The 21053-nt window shown below is 43.5% G+C and overlaps 1 protein-coding gene across 1 annotated transcript in view; it reads right to left on the reverse strand.

The window, feature by feature from the left end:
• Window positions 1–21053, reverse strand: part of BMX (BMX non-receptor tyrosine kinase) — a 38153-nt gene that overhangs the window by 7218 nt on the left and 9882 nt on the right. The window contains exons 5-16 of the mRNA XM_084844133.1: window positions 19065–19184; window positions 15846–15907; window positions 14054–14235; window positions 12571–12633; window positions 10911–10973; window positions 8931–8985; window positions 6994–7073; window positions 6441–6568; window positions 4697–4771; window positions 4431–4602; window positions 2956–3172; window positions 383–447 (exon numbers count right to left, since the gene is read on the reverse strand). Of these exons, the coding sequence (XP_084700259.1) occupies window positions 383–447; window positions 2956–3172; window positions 4431–4602; window positions 4697–4771; window positions 6441–6568; window positions 6994–7073; window positions 8931–8985; window positions 10911–10973; window positions 12571–12633; window positions 14054–14235; window positions 15846–15907; window positions 19065–19184 (1282 nt within the window). The remainder of the gene's footprint in view (window positions 1–382; window positions 448–2955; window positions 3173–4430; window positions 4603–4696; window positions 4772–6440; window positions 6569–6993; window positions 7074–8930; window positions 8986–10910; window positions 10974–12570; window positions 12634–14053; window positions 14236–15845; window positions 15908–19064; window positions 19185–21053) is intronic.

The following is a 21053-nucleotide window of genomic DNA, read 5'->3' on the forward strand; positions in this document are numbered from 1 at the left end:
CCTCAGGAAAAAAGGGGTTCACAACCCCTGGTTTATCAAATCATCCATCTATCTGGGCAGGGTTTAAAAAAAATGTTTGTAATTCAAGAATTCCAACCCTGTCCTCTGCTGGCATGAGGCCACCAACAGGTTACTCTCAAGGGAATGTGGCCCTTGGGGAAAAACATCCTCCACTCCTACTTTAAAAGATGTCAGACATTCCGTTTGTACTGTATCAATTCCATGTTGGTTAGAAAACAAGTTGTTTTCCATATGCTACACAATCAAAGGCAGGGGGTGGAAGATTTCATTGTGGAGGTTTTATTCATATTGGAGTGTGTGTGTGCTTTTAAGAACATGACAAGATTTTACACTTGTGCTAAAGATTTTGATTGTGGCTTACCTTGTCATTCCAAAGTCAGATACCTTCACTGTTAGGTCAGTATCAACCAGACAATTCCTAGCAGCCTTTGTAGAAAACACAATGTGATGTCAATCAGTGTCATATCTCCCCCAACCTGTACCCCCTGTAAAGCAGCTCCAATGTTTACTGGAGCAATGGTAGTAGGAGAAGAAATGCTTAACCCTTTCCCCTGTGCTATTTCCCTGATCAAAATTCCTCCCTTCCAAGTGGCTATTTGGGGGGGGGGGGTGACAGAGAGAGAGAGAGAGAGAGAGAGAGAGAGAGAGATGGGGGTATGGGCATGATAGAAATGCCCCTATCTTCTACCCAAAAAGCAAATAACACCAGAGGATTTTTATCAGGAAAAAAACACACAGGGAAAGGATTAAACACCTCTACCCCCAATCAAATAAGCAGATTAAATACCCCTGCCCCCATTGAAATCATGGATCTGCCAGTGTAATGTACTGCTTGGCCCTTAGTCATTGAGGTAAAATCTCAACCAACTCTGTGGTAGACTGTAGCTGGTGTGTCAACACTACTAGAGCAAATAAATCAATTATATAAAGACAGGAAGACCTGTCCCCTGATTCAAGAGATATTATAAAAGATGGATCACAAAGAGCTACGAATAAGACAAACATATACTGAACTACAGATGCCACAAGACAGCACTGGAGCAAACAGAGAGAAACCTCAGTCCCTAAGCCAAATGCAATGGGAAGTAATTACAACATTGATTCAGATTGCTGTAATGCTGGTGAGCCCACTCCATATACTTTACTCTTTCCACTTATAATGTGAAGAGATATAACATCTATATTTTCATGATGGAAGATGTACATGAGATTTGTGCACATTGACATTCACCTGGAACAGGTTTTTGATCAGGGGTGCGGTGGGGGTGGGGGTTGATATTCCAAAACAAAAATAACAACATCACAATTCTTAGCAAAGGATTATCCCATCACATAAGGACTGGGTGTATTCCATATGCCCCTTCTAGGGATGTACGAAAGTCACTTACCTTTTCGCAGCTTGGATTCAGGGTGGGGGGGTGCTCTGTCCCCCCCCCCGGAATCCTCCCTGGGCCAGCTCCGCTCCGCGGCGGCTCCGCAGAGCCACCGGCCAGGGCCATCCACAGCCGGAGTTCCGGCTGTGGATGGGCTGCTGTGGACGCCATAGCGGCCGCCATTTGCATCCAGCGTAGCTGCTGTGATAGGCTACGTAAGTATTTACATAAGCAAGCAAGAAAAAACACCAGCATATGCAAATGGCGGCACCTACGGCAGCCACCATTTGCGTTCCCTATTTTTAGCCGTTTTAGCCTATGTAAATATTTACGTAGGCTATTACAGCGGGAAAAAAAGGAACGCAAATAGCTCCCACTACGCTATTTGCGTTCCCCTTTTTTTCGCCGTAATAGCCTACATAAATATTTACGTAGGCTAAAACGGCTAAAAATAGGGAACGCAAATGGCGGCCGCCGTAGCTGCCGCCATTTGCGTACACTGTTTTTTTGTTGTTGGGGTTTTTTTTGCTTGCCGTGATAGGCTACGTAAATACTTACATAGCCTATCACAGCTATAATGAAGAAGTGAATGGCGGCCGCAGGGCGGCTGCCATTCTCAAGTCAGTGTGGACGGCAGCAGGTAAGTGCTCCGTTTTGTGTGCCTTTCGTGGGTTGGGGGGCCGGGGGCTTCGTTCCGCCACGGATTTCGGGGGGCCAAATGCACGGGCATTCGGCCTCACCGAGATCCGTGGCAGAATTCTCTGACATCCCTAGCCCCTTCCCGCAACTCTAATGGTCCCAACGCAGCTTCAGAATTCTTGTATCTGTGAGGGTCACCAAAGGACTATCATAGGTTTTTCCCTCCCCTTTGCAAATCTCTTGTCCTGTCCTTCGTAGACAGATTTATGATATGTAGGAACCAATTTATTTTATGCTTCTTCCTTCATGGAAGGTTAATGCAGACAGAACGCCAAACCATGGTCTAGTGTTACATGGGTTCAAACCCTGGATTCCTAGTTTGCAGGGCAAGTGCAAATCATTGTTTGCTGGTTCAGACCGAACAGCAAACAAAGCTTTGCTTCAAACCAGGACTGGATGCAGGGAATCACAAAGGGATGGGGTGGGGGAGGAAGGGATGCATAAGCCTGAAGCTCCTGACTATTTTTGTTATGCGTGAAACATCTCAGATAGCCTTCCGCAAATCTACCTAGAGAACTGCTGTACTAGGAAATAAAAACAACCAAGAGGTTTCAAGTTTATTGTTCTGTATTTTGCTTATGCTCAGTCAAGCATTGTTCTGTCTCCTTGCTTTGAATGCAAATTTGAATGAACCCTCTAGTCAGAAACTGCCTCTCTTTCCTACCAGTTGGCATCATCTGATTTCCACCACCACCACTCCAACTGTCTCAGATACTGAAAAGCTTTGACGGTTGAGTTCTGCTGGCACAGATGTACTCTATCTAGCAGCATGTAAGGCAGGGGAGCTGGTGTGCACTTCAGCCCACAGTTCTCAATTTAAAATAAATTTTAAAAATCAATCCCCCCCGCCCTGCAAACTTACCAAGTCTCGGTGTATGAACTGATGGCTCTCAAGGAAAGACATTGCTTCACAAACATGGTAACACATCTCCACAAGCTGAATAGGATGTAGCTCTTTCCCGTGGCTCTTCAAATAACTAAGTAAGCAACCGTTAGCCATGTATTCAGCCACAATATAGATGGGATATGTCTTTGTGCAGACACCATACAGTTTAACAAGTTTGGGGTGATTCAGCTTCCTAAAATAAAGTGGGTTTAAAATGTATAGATTTTCAGGTGTTTAGAAGCTTGCGAAGCTACATAAGACAGAATAATTATTAATATAGTCTTATACTCGAGCAATACTAGTTAATTGCATGGATCAAAAGAATTTTCAGACTAGCCTTAAAGTGGCCAGAGTTTCAATAGGGTTCATAGTATGGATATAAAGCCCACATTGTAAATGTCTCTCCTCCACTTTCTCTCCCACAGGAACACCAACCAGACAGCAATGCAAACATCAGGAGAAATGGTAGTTCTGTTGGGCTAATGGAATAATAAGGGGGCTTCCAGATGGAAGACTCTGAGCACTACCAATCCAAAGGCATTTTGCCACTATTTTGTCTCTTCATCCTTAATGGATTTTGTGCGCGTGGGTGTGTGTGGGTGGGGAGGAGGTTGGAACAAACCAGGGGAAAACATGAGAGGGCTACAAGTGGAAGACATTATCATCTGGACACCCCCACCCCAGTAAAATTCTAGAATGAGGCAGGGTGATTGCATGACAAAAGCCTCATCTGGAAGCCCTCAAAATCTAACTATGATCAGGTTAGTTACATATAAATGAAATTATTGTGTGAACTATTTAGATGCTGGTGGTTCTTTCCTTTACTCTGTGATATTCTATGTCTAGAACTGCCAGAAAGTTAAAATAATTCTCTTATAAATATTTAAATGAAAAATGTAAACATTAAGGGGAGAAGTTGTTGTTGTTTTTAAACCAAACCTGGACTTTTCCCTGCAAGCTGTATATTGCCTACCCCTTTTATTTATTTACTTATTATTACAAATATTTTTATATTGCCTTTCCACAAAAACTCCCAGGATGGTTTGCATGAAAAGAAAATATATATTTATATTTAAAGAACTGGTTTGGGTTTTATAGTATAGTATAGTATAGTATAGTATAATATAATATAGTATATAATATAAATTTAATACAAATCAGAACAATCATATAAGACAAAGACTTAAAAGCACAGCTAAAATTCTACCTAAAAGGTATAGGAAAATAAAAAGTTTTTTCCTTGGTGACAAAAGGCCAACAAAATTAATGCCAGGCAGTCTTCTCTAGGAAGAGCATCCCAGACTTGGAGTGCCACCTCTGATAAGGCCATCTCCCTAGGGGCCACCCACCTTGCCTCAATTGGCAGGTGTACCTGCAGAAGGCCCCCACCTGAAGTTCTTAATGTACTGGAGGCACATATGGACATAGTGTAAGAAAAAAGTATTACTTACATCATGGTCTCAGCTTCTTCTATGAATTCATCTTCAGACATTGACCCTTCCTTGATCATTTTAACAGCGACATCGTATTTTCCTTTCCATTTTCCCACCTGCACCACTCCAAACTGGCCACTCCCTATTTCTTTCTGCAAGACAATCTCTTCACGCTTCAGCTCCCAGGGTCCTAGTTTGACAGAAAGAACTGGTATAAGCCCAGATATAATAATTAATTTCTCGTCAAACCCAAAATATCTTTGAAAAGCAAAGTCCTTCCATACCATTTCCCAAAGTCGCTGTGGATGGAACTCTGTTTGCCTTTGTAGATACTGCATGTCGAAGCCTTGTAACCACACCTAGAAGATACGTTTGCCTATTACTCACAGCTAGAGCCACATATTTAGTGATAGGTTTAACTCAATGGAACTTCAGTGTGCCTATGTGGGCTCATCACCACAATCATGATGGTGGCCTTGCGCCAATGGTGGCTTTGTGCTAGCAGGAAGAACCTCCACTCCCACTCCTGCAAGACTGGGCTTCTGGGTTTTGCTCATCTCCCGCTATCTACTGCAGTTCCCTGCACCACGTCCCATTCTGTTCCGGGGGGGGGGTGTGTCTCTCAGTCCTCAACAGCAGCCTTGAGGGGGGCGTAGGGGGCTGCACTAGAGGGGGATTGGTGAAAATTGGGGGTCCCCCACGTTGTGCAAGGAGAAGTTTTTTTTGCTAGTGCAAACCCACAATTTGATACAACCCAATGTGTGTTTTTGGTTTGCCACATAACGATTTCTAGAAACTGGGTGAATCCCATTCTTGGTAAGAAAACCATTCAGTTAATTAAAACACCCTTCCCCAACCTGGTGCCCTCCAGATGTGTTGGACTGAAACTCCTATAATTATTGGAGTTATAGTGCAGCACATCTGGAGGGCACCAAATTGGGGAAAGCCAAATTAAAATAATACAGGAAGATAACATGGCTTTTCCAGACGTTACTGCATGAAATGTACCACATAACCCACAGACTTCAACAACAACAGCCACTGTCCTAGGTCTGGAAATGTGAGGAATTTTCCCTTGTATAGAAAAGAACGGGAAGCCCCTATATGCACAGAACTTTGGATGTCACTGTGGGATACAAAACTGGAGTCACATACTATAATTTATATGAAGGAGCATGATCTATGTCTGGGGTGTGTTGGGGGGGAAGATATCTGCCGAGTCTAAAATATGTAGATAACTGAAGCTCTAAGATGTGGTACCTTCCAGATGTTTTGGACTACAACTCTCATAAGCCCCAGCCAGCATGACTAATTGGCAAAGACATCTACAAGGCACCAGGCTGGGGAAGGCTGCTCTAAGAAATCAGGAGCTGTTGATTTAGAATTAATGGGACAATGGACTTCACTGGAGAAGCAGCAGATTTGATTAGCAAGATTCACTGAATGGGAATCCACGTATGTAACAGTTTTGCAGTTTTGGAGCATTCCACTATGACAGTAGATAACACAGCAGAACATGACAAATATAACAAACACTCCCTGTTTGATCTTACCTGCATTAGTACTAGTGATTATTACTGTTATTTCTATGGTTATATTCTTAGTCCTTTAAAGTGTTCAAAATGCTTCATACACATTATATCAGTGATCCTTACAACAATTTTCTGGGCTGTAATCCAGTACCCATTTACCTTGGAGTAAGTCCTACTGAATTCAGTGGGACTTACTTTTGAGTATACATGTATTGCAAATGGGAAGCTGAGGCTGGGAGATAGGGGTTCATATAAGAGCTACCTTATCAGTCAGAAGATGAGGTGAGATTTGAACTGGGAATTTCCCAGCTCACACCCAAGTGTAAAACACACTTATGAGGCAGCAAGCCCCATTGAAGACAATGGAACTTACTTCTGATTCAACATGTGCAGGAATGTGCTGAAAGCCCATATACTGCAACAACAGCACACATACATAAGGAAACTTGACATTCATGAGCACAGAGTAAAACCATGAAATGCTAAATAAGATTACCTGCTGAATTGTGTTGATGATAGTGAATAAGCTTGGGGAGCGAATCGAAACAGTAATTCTCAGCCAGGTAAAACTGATTTGCCTTGTTTACGTGAACATGATAATGTTTAACTATTCCTTTTTTATTTCTGAAAAAATATATAATCACAAGCAATTGTTACATTTGGAAGATCCCAGCTCGTGTCAGAAAAAGGAGAAATGTTTATCTAGCACAATGTTTACTTGGAGAGGTTCCTAAAGTTCTACACTGACCTCCCCAAGAGAGTTCCTTCTGTTTGGTCTACTATTCTCACTCTACCCCCAAAACAACAACAACACTTTGTGGCTTTCTCATAAGCACCTTGAAGAAACGTAAGGAAGTAACATTGGGATTGACCTTCAGCACAGGGGCACTTTAGTTTGAATTATGTGTGAACACACAGGTGCAATTAGAGGACCAGAATAAATATCTGCATAGTTTGGTTTACATGTGCAGAGACAAGATCAATATGGTTTGTAATAAAGCAGCTATAACATATATGCAGGATGCGTTATATATATGTCGCATACTTACGTATAGGTCATGCTGAGTACTGACACGGTGTATTTCCCGACATGACTGGAATTACGAACCATAAAAGCACCTTCTTTCCCCTTTTAATAAAAGGAAGAAAAATACCAGGAGATAACCTTCATAACAGGGCAGAGTGTTGCTGCTGCATTGGTTTCATAAAATGTAAGGCTTCTTTTATTGAGCAAATGCCTTTTTTAAAGAAAAGTGCAATCAATCAAGATGTGTGTTCAAGCTCCACACATCATTGCAACACACACACACAGGGCTGGCCCCAGAAATTTTGCTTCCTGAGGTGAAGGACATTCCCTTTCCACCTACAGAAGCCGATTGGACTGGCACTTGAATCTTACATCAACATTGGCGGTGGGACAGCAACAGCATCCTTCACTTCACCTGAGGACAGCAGGTTACTTTGGGAGCGCGGGGGCTGGCAACGTGGAACCACTGCTCTGTCCTCCAACAGGCCTCCATACCTCATCTGGCACCTGGGATGACCGCCTCGCTCTGCCTAATGGCAGGGCCAGTCAGTCCTCCATACACCTACACGCATACACACGTGCGCACTAAAGGATGGACAGTGAGAGATGGCTGACACATGCATGTGCATCACTCGCCATGTGATTACTACACACTTGATGATTAGCAGCTGGATGCAAAAATGGATGCAAAAATGTTCTACACTCTATGTAGAACAGAACCAAAGGAAAGAGGGCAAGGAACATGGCTCCTTCTTAACTTGGGTTCTAATGTCAGCAGCAGAAAAAAAAAATTAATAGGAGGCACCGAAGGGCCAAGTGAATTTCGTGAGTGGGAACCATGTCTGAAATCATAGATTTCTGAGAGAGAAATAATTGTATATTTCACTTCAACTCTCCCATCCTAAACATATTCTCTCTGAATTCAGTCCTGTTGATTCTGAAGGGGCAGGAGGGGAGTGAGTTACTTTTCTCTCCCCTCCCCACACCACTGGGAAGCCTCCTATTGTCATGATTCTCTTAGCCCCCTCTTAACGTCAATGCTCAAACATACAAAGATGAGAGGCTTCAGTCTACAGCTTTTAATCCATTACCTCACAGGGTCATAGATGCAAATTCTCAGAGAAACTCTCCATCTACAAGGAATGCCTTTAGGGGATCCAAATGGAATTTATGAGAGTTGCCTGCCGTTTGAAGAGGGAGGTGGTCTCGCTAACCTAACTTAAGTGGGGGAGGTCCCTCTCTTCTCGTGAGGCCTCTAAGTGCAAGGCCAATTGGGTAGACCATCTAAGTTCTGCCCCTGCCTTTTCTCTCTTTGCTCTGCTCCTGGCATCAATTAGGTCAACCTCCTGCTTGCTGCCTCTCATGGGGGGGGGGGGGTTGGTTGAGGAGGGACCCTCAAGCTTAGCCATCTGTATGTTCGTAACCTGAGAAGCTGGCCCAGTCATGTCTGGACTAGCCTGGGAAAACACCTCCCCCATGTCTGATGGTTCTCCTTCAGAATCTGAACTGCTATCCCACTCCCTGCACTCAGAAACACCCCTGACACCTATGCCTAAAGATGGCTGCTCCATGTACATCTCCAATTCCCACAGCCGTAAGATCACAGTCTGTAGCTCCTTCCCACTGAAACTTCAGATCTACAGAATTTCCTCTTCTTGTTAGTAAGTCTCATACAAGTTCATTGACCCATTTTGCTGCTACCAACTTGCAGGCACTGTATTATGGCTTACTGTCATGTGACTAGAAGACTCAATCCAGAAACCAGCAAAACCTTGGCTAATTTGAAAATGAATGCCAGCTGAATCGTTTTCATTGCTATTACTTCTATTACAAAATTCCCTAATTCCAGACAGGAAGAAGCAGACTGGTGTCTCACTGCTCCAAAGCAAGCAAGGGGATGCTTGCAGCTAAAAGGAAATGCAAAAGCCTATCAAAAGTGTAGGGACTGTTAAACCCTACCTTCCGTCGCAGCAGTTGTTCCGCTTGGGCCCTTGAGAGGCTACCAGCATACCAACTGCAACAAAAGAAATAGCCAATATATTATATTTACAGCATGCAATGATTTTGGAATAATAACACTATCCGAAGCGGATTAAGGAATCCACTTAAAGAAACCATTCATGGAACTAAGCATCCCATGCAACAGGTTAAAGTTTAGAAAAAAGCTTTTATTAATTTTATTCATTGCTACCACTTAAAAGCGTTATGCGATTTCTAAGTAACTATTTGTATGAAACGTTTACATTTTAAAAATATTGGAATTGAAATTGACAGAATTCCCAGTCACTACCGTAGCAACAGATGATTGCTGCCACATTTATTGAATGCTGGCAACATAATGTTGATTTTTCTCCTTCTCTTACAATATTAGAACCCGGGGTCTTCCAATGAAGCTAAATGGGGGAAGATTCAGGACAGATAAAAGGAAGTAGTTCTTCATACAGCGCATTCTTCACAGCTATGGAACTCACTACTGCAAGATGTAGAGATGGCCACAATGTGGGATGACTTTAAAAGGGTATCAGAAAAATTCATGAAGGGCAATGGGTACTAGCCATGATGGCTATATATTACCAAGATATATTGCCTCCAACACCAGAGGCAATATGCCTATGTTTATTATTATTATTATTTATTTACAATACTTATATACCACTCCATATCTACAACAGATTTCAGAGCAGTGAACACACACACAAAAAGTAGAAGAATAAAAAAATTAAAACACCACATTAAAATTATACTTGTTTAAAAACACAATGCCAACAGAAACCGTGACTAGTCAATTAAGGAATACCTCCTGGAAGAGTGATTTTCAGGAGGCGCCAGAAATAATGCAGTGTTGGTGCCTGCCTGACCTCCAGGGGCAGGGAGTTCCAAAGAAAGGGGGCTGCCACACTGAAGGCTCTTCTTTTGGTGGACTCCAATCAGGCCATAGGTGCATGTGGAATGACTAGGAGCAAGCCCTCTGATGACCTCATCTGAGTTTACCAGTTGATGGGAAGAGTGGGTGCTATTGTATTCATGTCCTGCTTATGGGCTTTCCACAGGCATCTGGTTGGCCACTGTGTGAACACAATGCTCAACTAGATGGACCCTTGGTCTGATCCAGCACAGCTCTAATGTTCATAAACACGTACAAGGCAGAGATTATAATAACAGTACTTATTATTTGCATATCACATGTTCTAAATACTGAAAGCTGTTCCTGTTCATTATTTCAGCAGTTCTTAGTTACAACAGACATGCAATGAGATAGGCTGGTGTTTACACCAGTGTGCTTGCCTAAGAGCACCCAAAGAGATCATGGCTGATCTGAGATTTGAATAAGGAACTTGGCGCTCACAGCAAATGCTAATAAGTACCTGCACTACAACAGATATGCTGTAATCCTCATCAAAATGGGCCCCTAGACCTCCTCTCCTTACTCTCCTGAGCAGGCCCTTGCCTTTAGCGTGGTTGGAGAATCAAGTCTTGGATCACTGTGTAGCTATTTTCAGACAGTCATTCACTTGAATCACTGTGATATCAAAGCCATCAAAAAATCCCTTGCAAGAGAACACGCTCTCCAAGAAGTTGTGGAGACCTTCTAATCCGCGCTCAGAACAAAGCTTACTGGGTGCCCTTGGGCCAGTCAGCATCTCTCATCCTAACCTAACAATCCTCACAGGGACGTTCAAAAGACAAAATGGGCTGGGTGTGGGTGGGGCAGGACCATGTGTACCATTTGGATGGAGAAGGAAGGGTGAGATGTGAATCAAATAAATAATGAGGACAACAATGTGTAGCAGTGTCTTTATAGAGATGAAGTGGACAGCTGGCTGTGGCAGCAATGCACTGTACAGATCACTACAGTGAAGCCAGGGCATTTGCCTCTGCGCTTGTGTAGCTCTAGTGCTCATAGTCCCAACGATCAATTACACCCAATCTCCTCCTCACTCATAATTAGGAACGGTGTCCTCCTCTTCAGATGACAGCATTTCAGTTGTCTCAGTGCTTTCCCTGCAAAAGGAAAAAGCCACAATGACTCCTGACAAACATCATTACTTCATCCATTTTGTTTCTCGGCCATCAGAGTTATTTGTGTGCGCGCGTGCGCGTTCATTTACTTATTTTCCCGCTCCCTTGCATGCAATAGTCCAGGCATATCAAAAATTGTAATAGGTTAAGGCAGAAAAATATAGAATACATTGTTCACATAAACCAGAGAGGCTGATATGCTACAGGCAGAGTGTTATGAAGTTGAGCACTGCCAACATACATAATAAATTGATACCAATCACAGTTTGGCCATCACAGTTACAACGCTGATAAAACATCTACACCTATAGCTAAAGCAACTTTTTTCTGACCAGTGTATTTTTTCCTTTAAGACAATCAATTTATTCCTTTTTTTGACCTACTCAGTGTTCAAATTCTAGTTCTTCCAAATTTGCCTTTTATAAGATGTCATCTTCAGATTTCACAAAAACATCCAGGCTCAACTGAGTCCTCAGCAGACTTTCACCCAGGGACTCTCATAGGGTGTGGCAGAGCCCTCGCAGGGCATCAGGGGTCATTACTGTTGAGCACCTGCCAAGGCCCGCGCCCCAGCAGGGAGCCCCCTGCCAGCCCTCTGGCACTGCTCTTTTCCTCCTTGATGTCCCTGTCTCTTCCCTGCTCCCTCTCTCAGCAGTGACAAGAGCAAGGGGAAGGAGAACCAGCGTCCATTTGCCTTACCATCTCCTTCTAGACAGTGAGGCGGACTGGGCCCAGAGAGAGGGGGCACTTGAAGGAGCAAGGTAGGGTGGCTGCGTGTCCTACTCTACAGAAGACAGTCCTCTATTCAAAGGGCTGTCAGGGGACATTCCTCTATTCAAAGATATGTCTGTTTGAAGGGCTTTCCAGCCCTAATCCCATCTAAAGAAGGGGGAGCTGGGCCCTGAACTTGCCCATCAACAGCACCTGGGCAGCAGACTGAGCAGGCACACAGGCCACCTGGCTACACCCCTCTCAGCTTTGGTGAGCTGCCCTCTATTTCTACTTACATTATAGTCATTATTTATAAATCACATCTGTACACATACATTAGCACATGGAAATCTGTGTCCTCTTTTTGGGTGATGCATTTCCTCTGTTTTGGCAATGCATAAGTGGTGAGGCAAAGGGGAGCCTGTGAGGGCATCTTGCCAAGCCTTCTTTCCTCTGCTCATGGTCCTTAACAGAGTGAAGGGGATAGTGCTGGATGGGAGGCATGCACAGACCTCCCCCTTCCCATAGTGGCCTGGCATTCTCAGTGCATCTGTGCTGACAGGGAGGGCTACAGGATTCTTCTGGATAAAGGTGCTACACCCCCAATGGACTGGATCAACTCCCCCTGCCCCATTTTACAAAAACACCACTTGATAACCGGTATGGATTTGCTTCTAAAACTGCACCACTCATAATAAGGCTACTATGAAATGTTTGAAGAGCACTCCCTGCTCTTCTCTTAGCATGTCTTCAAAAAATCGCATCAAAATAACACACGGTTTGAGTGGAAGAAATATATTGGTTCTCTCTTTAACTTTTCTATTCCATCGTACACTGAAGGTACCAAAATGACTGGAATAGGATTTACCCTGATTCATCAGTGGTCTGGGATATCTCCTTTAAGTAGGCCCGGGGAGCAAAGCCTTCATTTCTGCAAATGAAAAATGTCAAAAAATTGTTAACGCTATTTATTTATTTAAATAAATAATCAAACAAAGCCACAGGAAGCACTGGGGAGGAAGAAAATGTGAGATAAAATGAACAAAAACATAGGGAGTGGATTACATAATGTTGTCACGGTGTTCCTGCTGTCAGTGATGATGAATGCTGGCTTCCTTCCATGCGTGCTGATGTGGGATCATTGTCGGGACCAACGCTGTGATTGGTGGGTGATGGTGTTGCTAGGCTCTCTGTGGAAGCAGGCATCATCATTGCTATGTTAACTCTCTCTCCTCTTCTGCCATCTTTATTGTGCTTTTGACACTGCTGCCTGGACAGTATAGTTGCATCTACTAGTAGATCAGCAGAGACAGCCCTCTTAGCTGGCTGATAGGATTGCCCACCTCAAACAATACAGAGGCAGCTACACTCTCACAGATAAGGGCTCAAATATTCTCAAAGTTTTTCTAATCATAGAGGAGAATTCGTATAAGAATTCCCATCCTTATACGAGCCCTTTCCTGGAATACAGGGGTGCAGAATCCCTGGCCCACCGATCTCCCCAATCTGGCCTGCGCAGCCACCTGAAGGAATCCCCGTTGTTATCTCTAATCAGGAAGGCCTGGCATGCTATGGTCCATGGGGTCATGAAGAGTCAGACACGATTTAACAAATGAACAACAACAACATCTCTCATCTGAGATATGAGAACCCACTGCGAGGGGGGAGAGCACACAGAGGAATCCCCACTGTTATCTCTAATCTCTGACTGGAGATAACATCAGGGATGCAGGCAGCAGGAGACTCAGCTGGCACTGGAAAGTGCATCCGCTCATCCCGGCACCAGCTGAGTTCTTTCATGCGGCATTCCCACTGGGCCGCCAGGTGCTGCGCGAAGCCAGGGACTCAGCCATGCTGGGAGGCTAATAATACATTAATCACATGGATAGGCCACTTGTACAAGCAATAATTATTTATAAACAATAGCATTTCTGTCCTGGCTTTCCTCCTTGGCGCCTGCCTATGGTAATGCTGTACACGTGTTTCCCCCATTTTTCCCTCACAGCAACCACATGAGGTAAATTAGCCGAGACTGGCGTTTGACTGAACCGAAGGGCCACTGAGTTTCATGACTGAGATGTGAGACTAGGTTTTCCTAGCCCAACGAAACAATCTCATTTGTCATTTTTCTAAGTTAAGCTCAATACTTCATTAAATTCTAAGTGCACCATGAGTGAAAAAGTCAGTTGATTGATAGAATATGAAAATTATCCCTCAGTAATAAGAAAAAAATTTTTTTTCTAAATAATGGGCTGTATCCAATGTTAGTTCTGCTTAGAGTAGATCCATTGAAATGAATGAGCTGTAAATTAGACTAAGATTGGATACAACCCAATGGCAAGGAAACTTACCCTTCCAAGTCTCTCACTTGCCACCAGTCCGGATCCTCGTGTTTCAGAACATAGTATTTGTTGTTTCTGACAAGCTGAACATCAGACTTCCCTTTGGGCTCATAATTATAAACAGCGAGGGCTTCTTTCAGAAATGACTTATCAGATGTTAGACCTGGAGGCAGGTGACTGTATTCCCTTTTCTGAAAACAAAGCCAGTAACAGAGGGAAATACATCACACAGAGAAACGTAGAAAAAGAAATCATAGCCACTTCCATCATAATAACTGACAATTACATAGCACATTTCAAGTGTTTTCAGAGAATACACTGACTTGGATCCAGACACAGTCATACTTGGAGTGGACCGATTGAAATCAATGGAAATTAACTCAGTGCTCCACAATATAGTGGTTTTCTAAAAGGATTTTTAAAAATATTTGTTTCAGGGCCCTTCTGAATATTGTCATATAGGTACATTATTATTTTTTTCCTTCTCAACATATTGTTCTTGAAATTGAAAGTCATGAAAATGACTCTTAATGTCTAATTTTAAAGCTCAAACTCAGCACATACAGCTGGCTGATTTGCACGATTGATAATCCCACAAGATACTCTAATGTGTGTACAAGAGTCAGCAAAGACAGAGTTTGCAGATCTTAATGGGTTGTTCGTTGAAAGAAGTAATCCAATCTTTTAATGAGTTGGGCAAGCAGACGCTGGGTTTTTGAAGCATGAATTGAAAGACTGGGAACAGTCCACCTTTCAACCAAAGTGACTGTAAGAATTCTTCATGTAAGTAACTGAAACAAAGTTATCTTGAGAGTGCCATGAATATTCCGAGCAAGCACTCGAGTTAAATTACTGTTCTGGCAATTTAAGAGTCAAGAACAGCCCTCCCTATCCTGGTGCCCTCAAAATGTTTTGGACTGTAACTCCCATCAGCCCCAGCCAGAATATCTAATGGTCAGAAATGTTGGGAGTTCTACTCCAAAACATCTGGAGGACACCAGGTTGGGGAAGGCTAGCAAAGAGTCTGTTTCCTAACGGCTAGGGATGCTTGAGGAATTCACCTAACATGCCATTCTTTTTGAACTTTATGAATCAGCACTATACGGAATGGTCAACAGATTGGACTGGCTTTTCTCGAAAGTTTACATGCCACTCTGAATCCTAAGATGCAGTTTTTCAATCTCTGCTGTCAAATGATATATGAATATAAAAGCGTATCAAGAATAAAAGTAATTATTTGTGCATATGTATATGTTCACAAATATGCAAAGAAAGCATATTTAGAGTGCTTAGGTAAGACAGGCAACAGTCAGGTTAAAACCATAGAGAAAGCAGGTGCCCTGGCTGGCCAGATGGGAAAGAAGAGGAAGCAGGAGACGCAGAAAATTATTCAAGGGAGTTAAAACTGATAGCAAAGAATCAGACAGGAGGGGAGAAGTACGTTAAATAGGTAAGTAGGAAGCCAAACTGAGTTCAGGGGAAGGAAGGATGGCTACTGTTATCAGTACAAAGGAGGGATTCCGGTATTACAGCTATGCCCTTCTGCTTGGGTTGTTCACAGTTCATTGCATTTCTCTATGGAAATTAACTCCACCTATCAGAAAAAACAAACAGCCCTGTGACTCTTGACATGATAAAAACATACTGTTTTCATCTGTTTATCTCAGATGAAAGAGAGGTGAGGCGAGGGCTTCTCTCGTTGCCAAGAATCTCCCATTGATCTTTCCAAGTTTAGTAGCATATTTCTCCCTAGTATATAGGCAACCTGAATGAATTGCTGGCTACAAAGCTTCTCACTCACCAGTTGCCCTGGTACAGGTGGGAGTGGTTTCACTGCACTGCTTGCGCTGCGTAGGCTGCAGTCTACATCAAGAAAAAGAGGGTTTTTAAAAAAATAAAAACTGCTGGATAAAATGAATGTCCAGAATCTGCACCTACAAGTAGGTGTTGGATAACCTCATCAAGCAGCTTTGATTATTATGGCAGAACTACTAGACAATGCATAGCGAACTTTGGGCTGTATTGTTACGGACTGTATAACCCATCTGAAGCGATCTAGTACCCCATGGTAGGGAAAGAACTGTACTAGCAACTCGCCAACTGCAGTACTGGAGTGTGCAGTCAGTTACGACACATATCTGTCATTAGGAGTTTTTCCTACCATACGCAGATCATGTCAGTGGGAATGTAGTGTCACCTATGCACTGCATTAATTTATTATGCTGGTCTTAGCTTTAAATGAGTCTCCCATTCAGTCTTACCATCATATTTGTTCATTTTAAACGCAATGGCAAACTATAGCTTGGCATTACTTGCATGGGCCTAGGACACAGAGGTCCTGCCCTCTCTCTCACCTCCCCTTGGACACTCCAATTCACATATTTGCTAGTGCATGGCCAGCCAGAGTTCGCCGTCACATACAGCTTGACAAAATTTGTTTTGCATTTGGCCACCAGATAAGAACTGGAAGCCATACCACGTTGAGGCGTAAGCCATAATGAAGGGGGTATAATACTTGTGATTTTATTGTACATTGCTTTGAGTTTCCTGGTGGGCAGAAAACAATATATACATGCTTTTATTTACTAAATAAATACATTTCTAGGGACAAAGGACAAGGGAAAGCCATTGCCTTGCGAGTGTCTGGGCTAGAGGCGTTTGGTTGCTACTACTGGAAAGACACGGACCTTGGTCTCATCCAGTTATGTTCTTACACTGCAATCAAGCATGGCCCAAAGCAATATTCCCCACCTGATGATCTCCAGATAGGTTGGTGGCTGTGGATAATGGGAGTCATAGTCCCCCACATTTGGAGGGCACCAGACTGGAGAAGCCTGGCCTAAACTCTTCTTTGAAATCCTACATTGTTTGGAGAGAAGCAAGATTTGAGATACATGGTGCTCAAAGGGGTTGGAAAGAGATTCCTCCTCCCCTTCCTCATCTAGCTGTACAAATTCATTGGCAGACAAACCAGTGATGTTCCATGCCAAGAACTGGGTCTGAGAACAATATTTGCATGCAGATAGTTTGCTTTGGAAATATGTCAGCTTGCTCACATTTCTGTATAAAAATGGCAAGATTTTAAAAACAATAGGACATTGTTTATTCCTCTTATACAGCAGTCTTCCCCACCCTGGTCCCCTCCAGATGTGTCTAAGCTGTACCAGTTCAGACTGCAGCTGGACTACTCTCCTGCAAGTACACATTCCTACACAGAGAAAGCAAGTGTGACAGGGAGAATACTAGCCTACAACTAGTGGAGGTTGGTGGCTCCGATGTCAGTGGGGCGGTGAATCCGCTCTGGGTTTCAGTCAGAACTTTAAAGAGCTGTCCAAGGAGCTGAACCCAGTTTGGGGATAGGGTTTGGCAACTTGGGTAGCTCCTTTAGTGTTCTGACTGGTTTTGACTGAAACCCAGAGTGGATTCACAGCCAAACTGACATAGGAGCCACCAGCCTCCACTAGCTACAAGTCTTCTCCTTGATGCGGCAGGTTTCTTTACACATAGCTTGGGGTGGGGAACCCGCCTGCAATTGTCCTCATGAGAGCACCCACCTGCAATTTGAAATGGTTCAGCCCAACCACAGATTGTTCACCCCAGTGAAAGCTAGGTGTTAATTGAGCTTGTGGCTTAAGTAACTTGCACCAGCTGAGAGGGAGGTCTGACTAGGACACAAGAGGCGTGCATGGGCCTCCGGTTCCTGGTGGATTGTATTTCTAGCCCAGGGGTGGGTAACACAACCCAGCCGCGGGCTGTATGTGGCCTCTGCAGCCACCTTGCGGTAGCTGCAAAAGAATTGACAGCTTACTGCTGCAGAGCGGCACATGGGCCATATTTAGCTTTACTGGTCTGTAGTGGTTTGCCCCTGAATATTGGCTGCAAACCGCCATATTTTTTGCCACTGCTGAATTCAGTAGTGCAGTGGCGCGAGTGTGGCCTACAGCGCGCGGGGGGGGGGGGGACAGGGAGCAAAAATGTTCCCCATTGCCCACCCCTGTTCTAGTCCAATACCTCACAATTTTTCCAAGATATATCTACTCAGACTACATAAACACAGTAGTAGCATTACAGATGGCATTTGAATACATTTGCTAAAGCGGGACTGTGAGAGAGCACATTACAAGGGGGAAATCAGTGGTGAGAAAGTGGATAGTTGGTTCCTCCCATGCCCCCCAGTTCTTTCATAAGAGCTCCCCTAGCCTTTGTTTTTACTGTTTTCCTTTTTGATAGACTTCTAAGATTTGAAGCAGCCCAGATGAGGGAAAACACGGGGGGGAGGGGACTTGTAGGAAACAACTGGTAGGTGTGAGAAGGCTTAAGCACCCACCTTCCTGTCTACTGATTCCGCCCTGCAAATACCTCCCCACCCCTGTTAATGAGCTTTTCTACACAAGGCTGTTAATTTGCTGTATCTACTTTTGGTTTCGTCACAGAATTGAGAACTGAGCACTACACAGAGGGTTTCCTTTCCTGCTTTTCTGCTACATAACTTCTAGGTGGCACTGTGGTATAGTGGAATAGTGCAAATACACAAGTGGAAAAAAGCAGTTTCTTTCACTTTTAGAATTAATTTTTCCCTGCGCTAAAAAAACCTCATCGAAAGTGCTTGTTAGACACAGAAGCGAAACTGGAGGGTCACGCCGTCATCTAAAGAACCCTTAAACAACCGTGCGTAGGGAATGACGAGCACATGATAAATGCCTCACGTAGAAAAGCACCCAACATGTCTGCTGGAGTAACATAAGAGTTCTGCCCTTATTTCCCAGAAAATATGCTTAGGGTCGGGTCCATCGGATGAAAAACATGGATGCTTAATACTGTCACAAGTCTCTCAAAGCCAACAACAATACACCGTGAAGCTGCCAAATGGACTCAAGCACATACCACAAAGACCAGACTGGATGTGTGAATAGAGTCAGTGAAGATATGGATGCATCATTCATTATCAACTATAATTCTCGGTGTGTTTTGGACCCTTTCCACACCCAATGTAAACGACAAAAAAAAACAAACATCTTACATTTTTCCCAGATTGTGCACCCGGGAGCTGCTTTGCAAGCTTGATTGCAGCACAGGAACTTCCCATTGGAAAAGAATCCTTTGTGGAACTTGGTTAGTAAATCTGTATTATCCTTGATCTCTGGAAAACACAGGGGCAGGGTGGGGGAAGAAGAAGTTACTGAAAATGTTTGCTGCTGTAGAACAATGATTGCAGAGCAACAGAAACTCAGATTTAAGGCCAATTCACAAAACCAATGCGGCATGTTGCGAAGATGGATTGAGTGTATCAGTACAGTGTTTCTGTGCAATAGCTTCACTACCAGTTTAGAAGTGATATAGGCAGTAATCCTAGTATACCCTTACTTTCCTGGCAGTAAGCACCACGGAACACATACTTCTGGCAGTGAGCCTCACGAGACATATTTCTGAGTGAACATGATGCATAGGATTACTCTTCACATCGTGGGTCCAGAATGCTCTCACCCTTCGATTGATTTTAAACATTTAGATACATCATCATATTAGATTTCAGGCTGATGCACAACAGAAACAATTAAATACAACAGAAACACAACAACAAAGATAAATGCAGAAAATAAAAACCCTAAAAGAAGAGTTATCTGCTTTTTTAATGGCTCACACTGAACTCCAACATGACCTGGCTTTCCACATTCATTTTAATGGGCAGGGGAAGCTCTCCACACACATCCAAACAGAACGAACTTGAACTCTTAATACAAGAGGGAAATTATGACCTGATAGGTATAACTGAGACTTGGTGGGATGACTCTCATGACTGGAATACAGCAATGGAAGGATATAACTTGTTCAAAAAGAACAGGAGGAACAGAAAGGGAGGTGGGGTTGCACTGTATGTGAAAAATACATATCTCTGCACAGAAATACAGGAGGAGGAGCTTGGTAGCCCCATCGAGAACATCTGGGTTGAAATAAATGGAGCAAAGAATGAAAGGAACCTGGTGGTCGGAGTCTACTACCGGCCACCCAATCAAGGAGAAGACAAGGATGAAACTTTTGAAAAGCAAATAGCCAATGTTTTAAGGAAGCATGATGTAGTAGTAATGGGGGACTTCAATTTCCCCGATATTTGTTGGGAGACAAATTCTGCAAAACATGGCCCCTCCAGGAAATTCCTGACTTGTGTGGCGGATAACTTCCTCCTACAGAAAGTAGAGGAAGGAACTAGAGGATCGGCTATCCTTGACTTGATCCTAAGCAACAGAGATGACTTAGTGGATAAAGTAGCAGTTACAGGAACTCTGAGGGAAAGCGACCATGTTGTACTTGAGTTCTTGGTTCTAAGGGAAGCAAAAACCGAGTGTAGTCAAACGCGTACCCTGGATTTTAGGAAAGCTGATTTTCATAAACTCAGAACAATGATCAGTAAGGTCCCATGGCAAGCGATGCTAGTGAGAAAAGGAGTCCAAGATGGGTGGGAGCTTTTAAAAAAGGAAATTCTCAAGGCACAATCACAAGCAATTCCAACAAGAAGAAAAGGTGGAAGACAACAGAAGAAGCCAATGTGGCTTCACAAAAAGCTTAGGGATGACCTGAAAACAAAAAAGGACACATATAGGAAGTGGAAAGAAGGCCAAGTAACAAAGGAAGAGTACAGGCAGATAGCACAGAATTGCAGGGATGGCGTCAGGAAGGCTAAAGCTGAGAATGAGCTGAGGTTAGCAAGGGATGTTAAAAACAACAAAAAGGCTTTCTTCAGCTACGTGCATAGTAAAAGGCAGAGGAAAGAAATGGTCGTTCAGCTATTAAATAAGGATGGCAAAACGATAACAGATGACAAAGAAAAGGCAGAGGTGCTCAATTCCTACTTTGGCTCAGTCTTCTCCCAAAAGAGGGTCTATGACCCCCCTGGCAAAGGCGAAGTACAGGCTGAAGGGGCAGGATTGCAGCTTGAGATCGACAGGCATATGGTCAAGGAACACCTCATTACTTTGAATGAGTTCAAATCTCCAGGGCCAGAATTGCATCC

Source organism: Heloderma suspectum, chromosome 3 (genome assembly GCF_057233095.1).
Source record: "Heloderma suspectum isolate Gila_16-S chromosome 3, 16-S_ref, whole genome shotgun sequence".
Classification (NCBI taxonomy): domain Eukaryota; kingdom Metazoa; phylum Chordata; class Lepidosauria; order Squamata; family Helodermatidae; genus Heloderma; species Heloderma suspectum.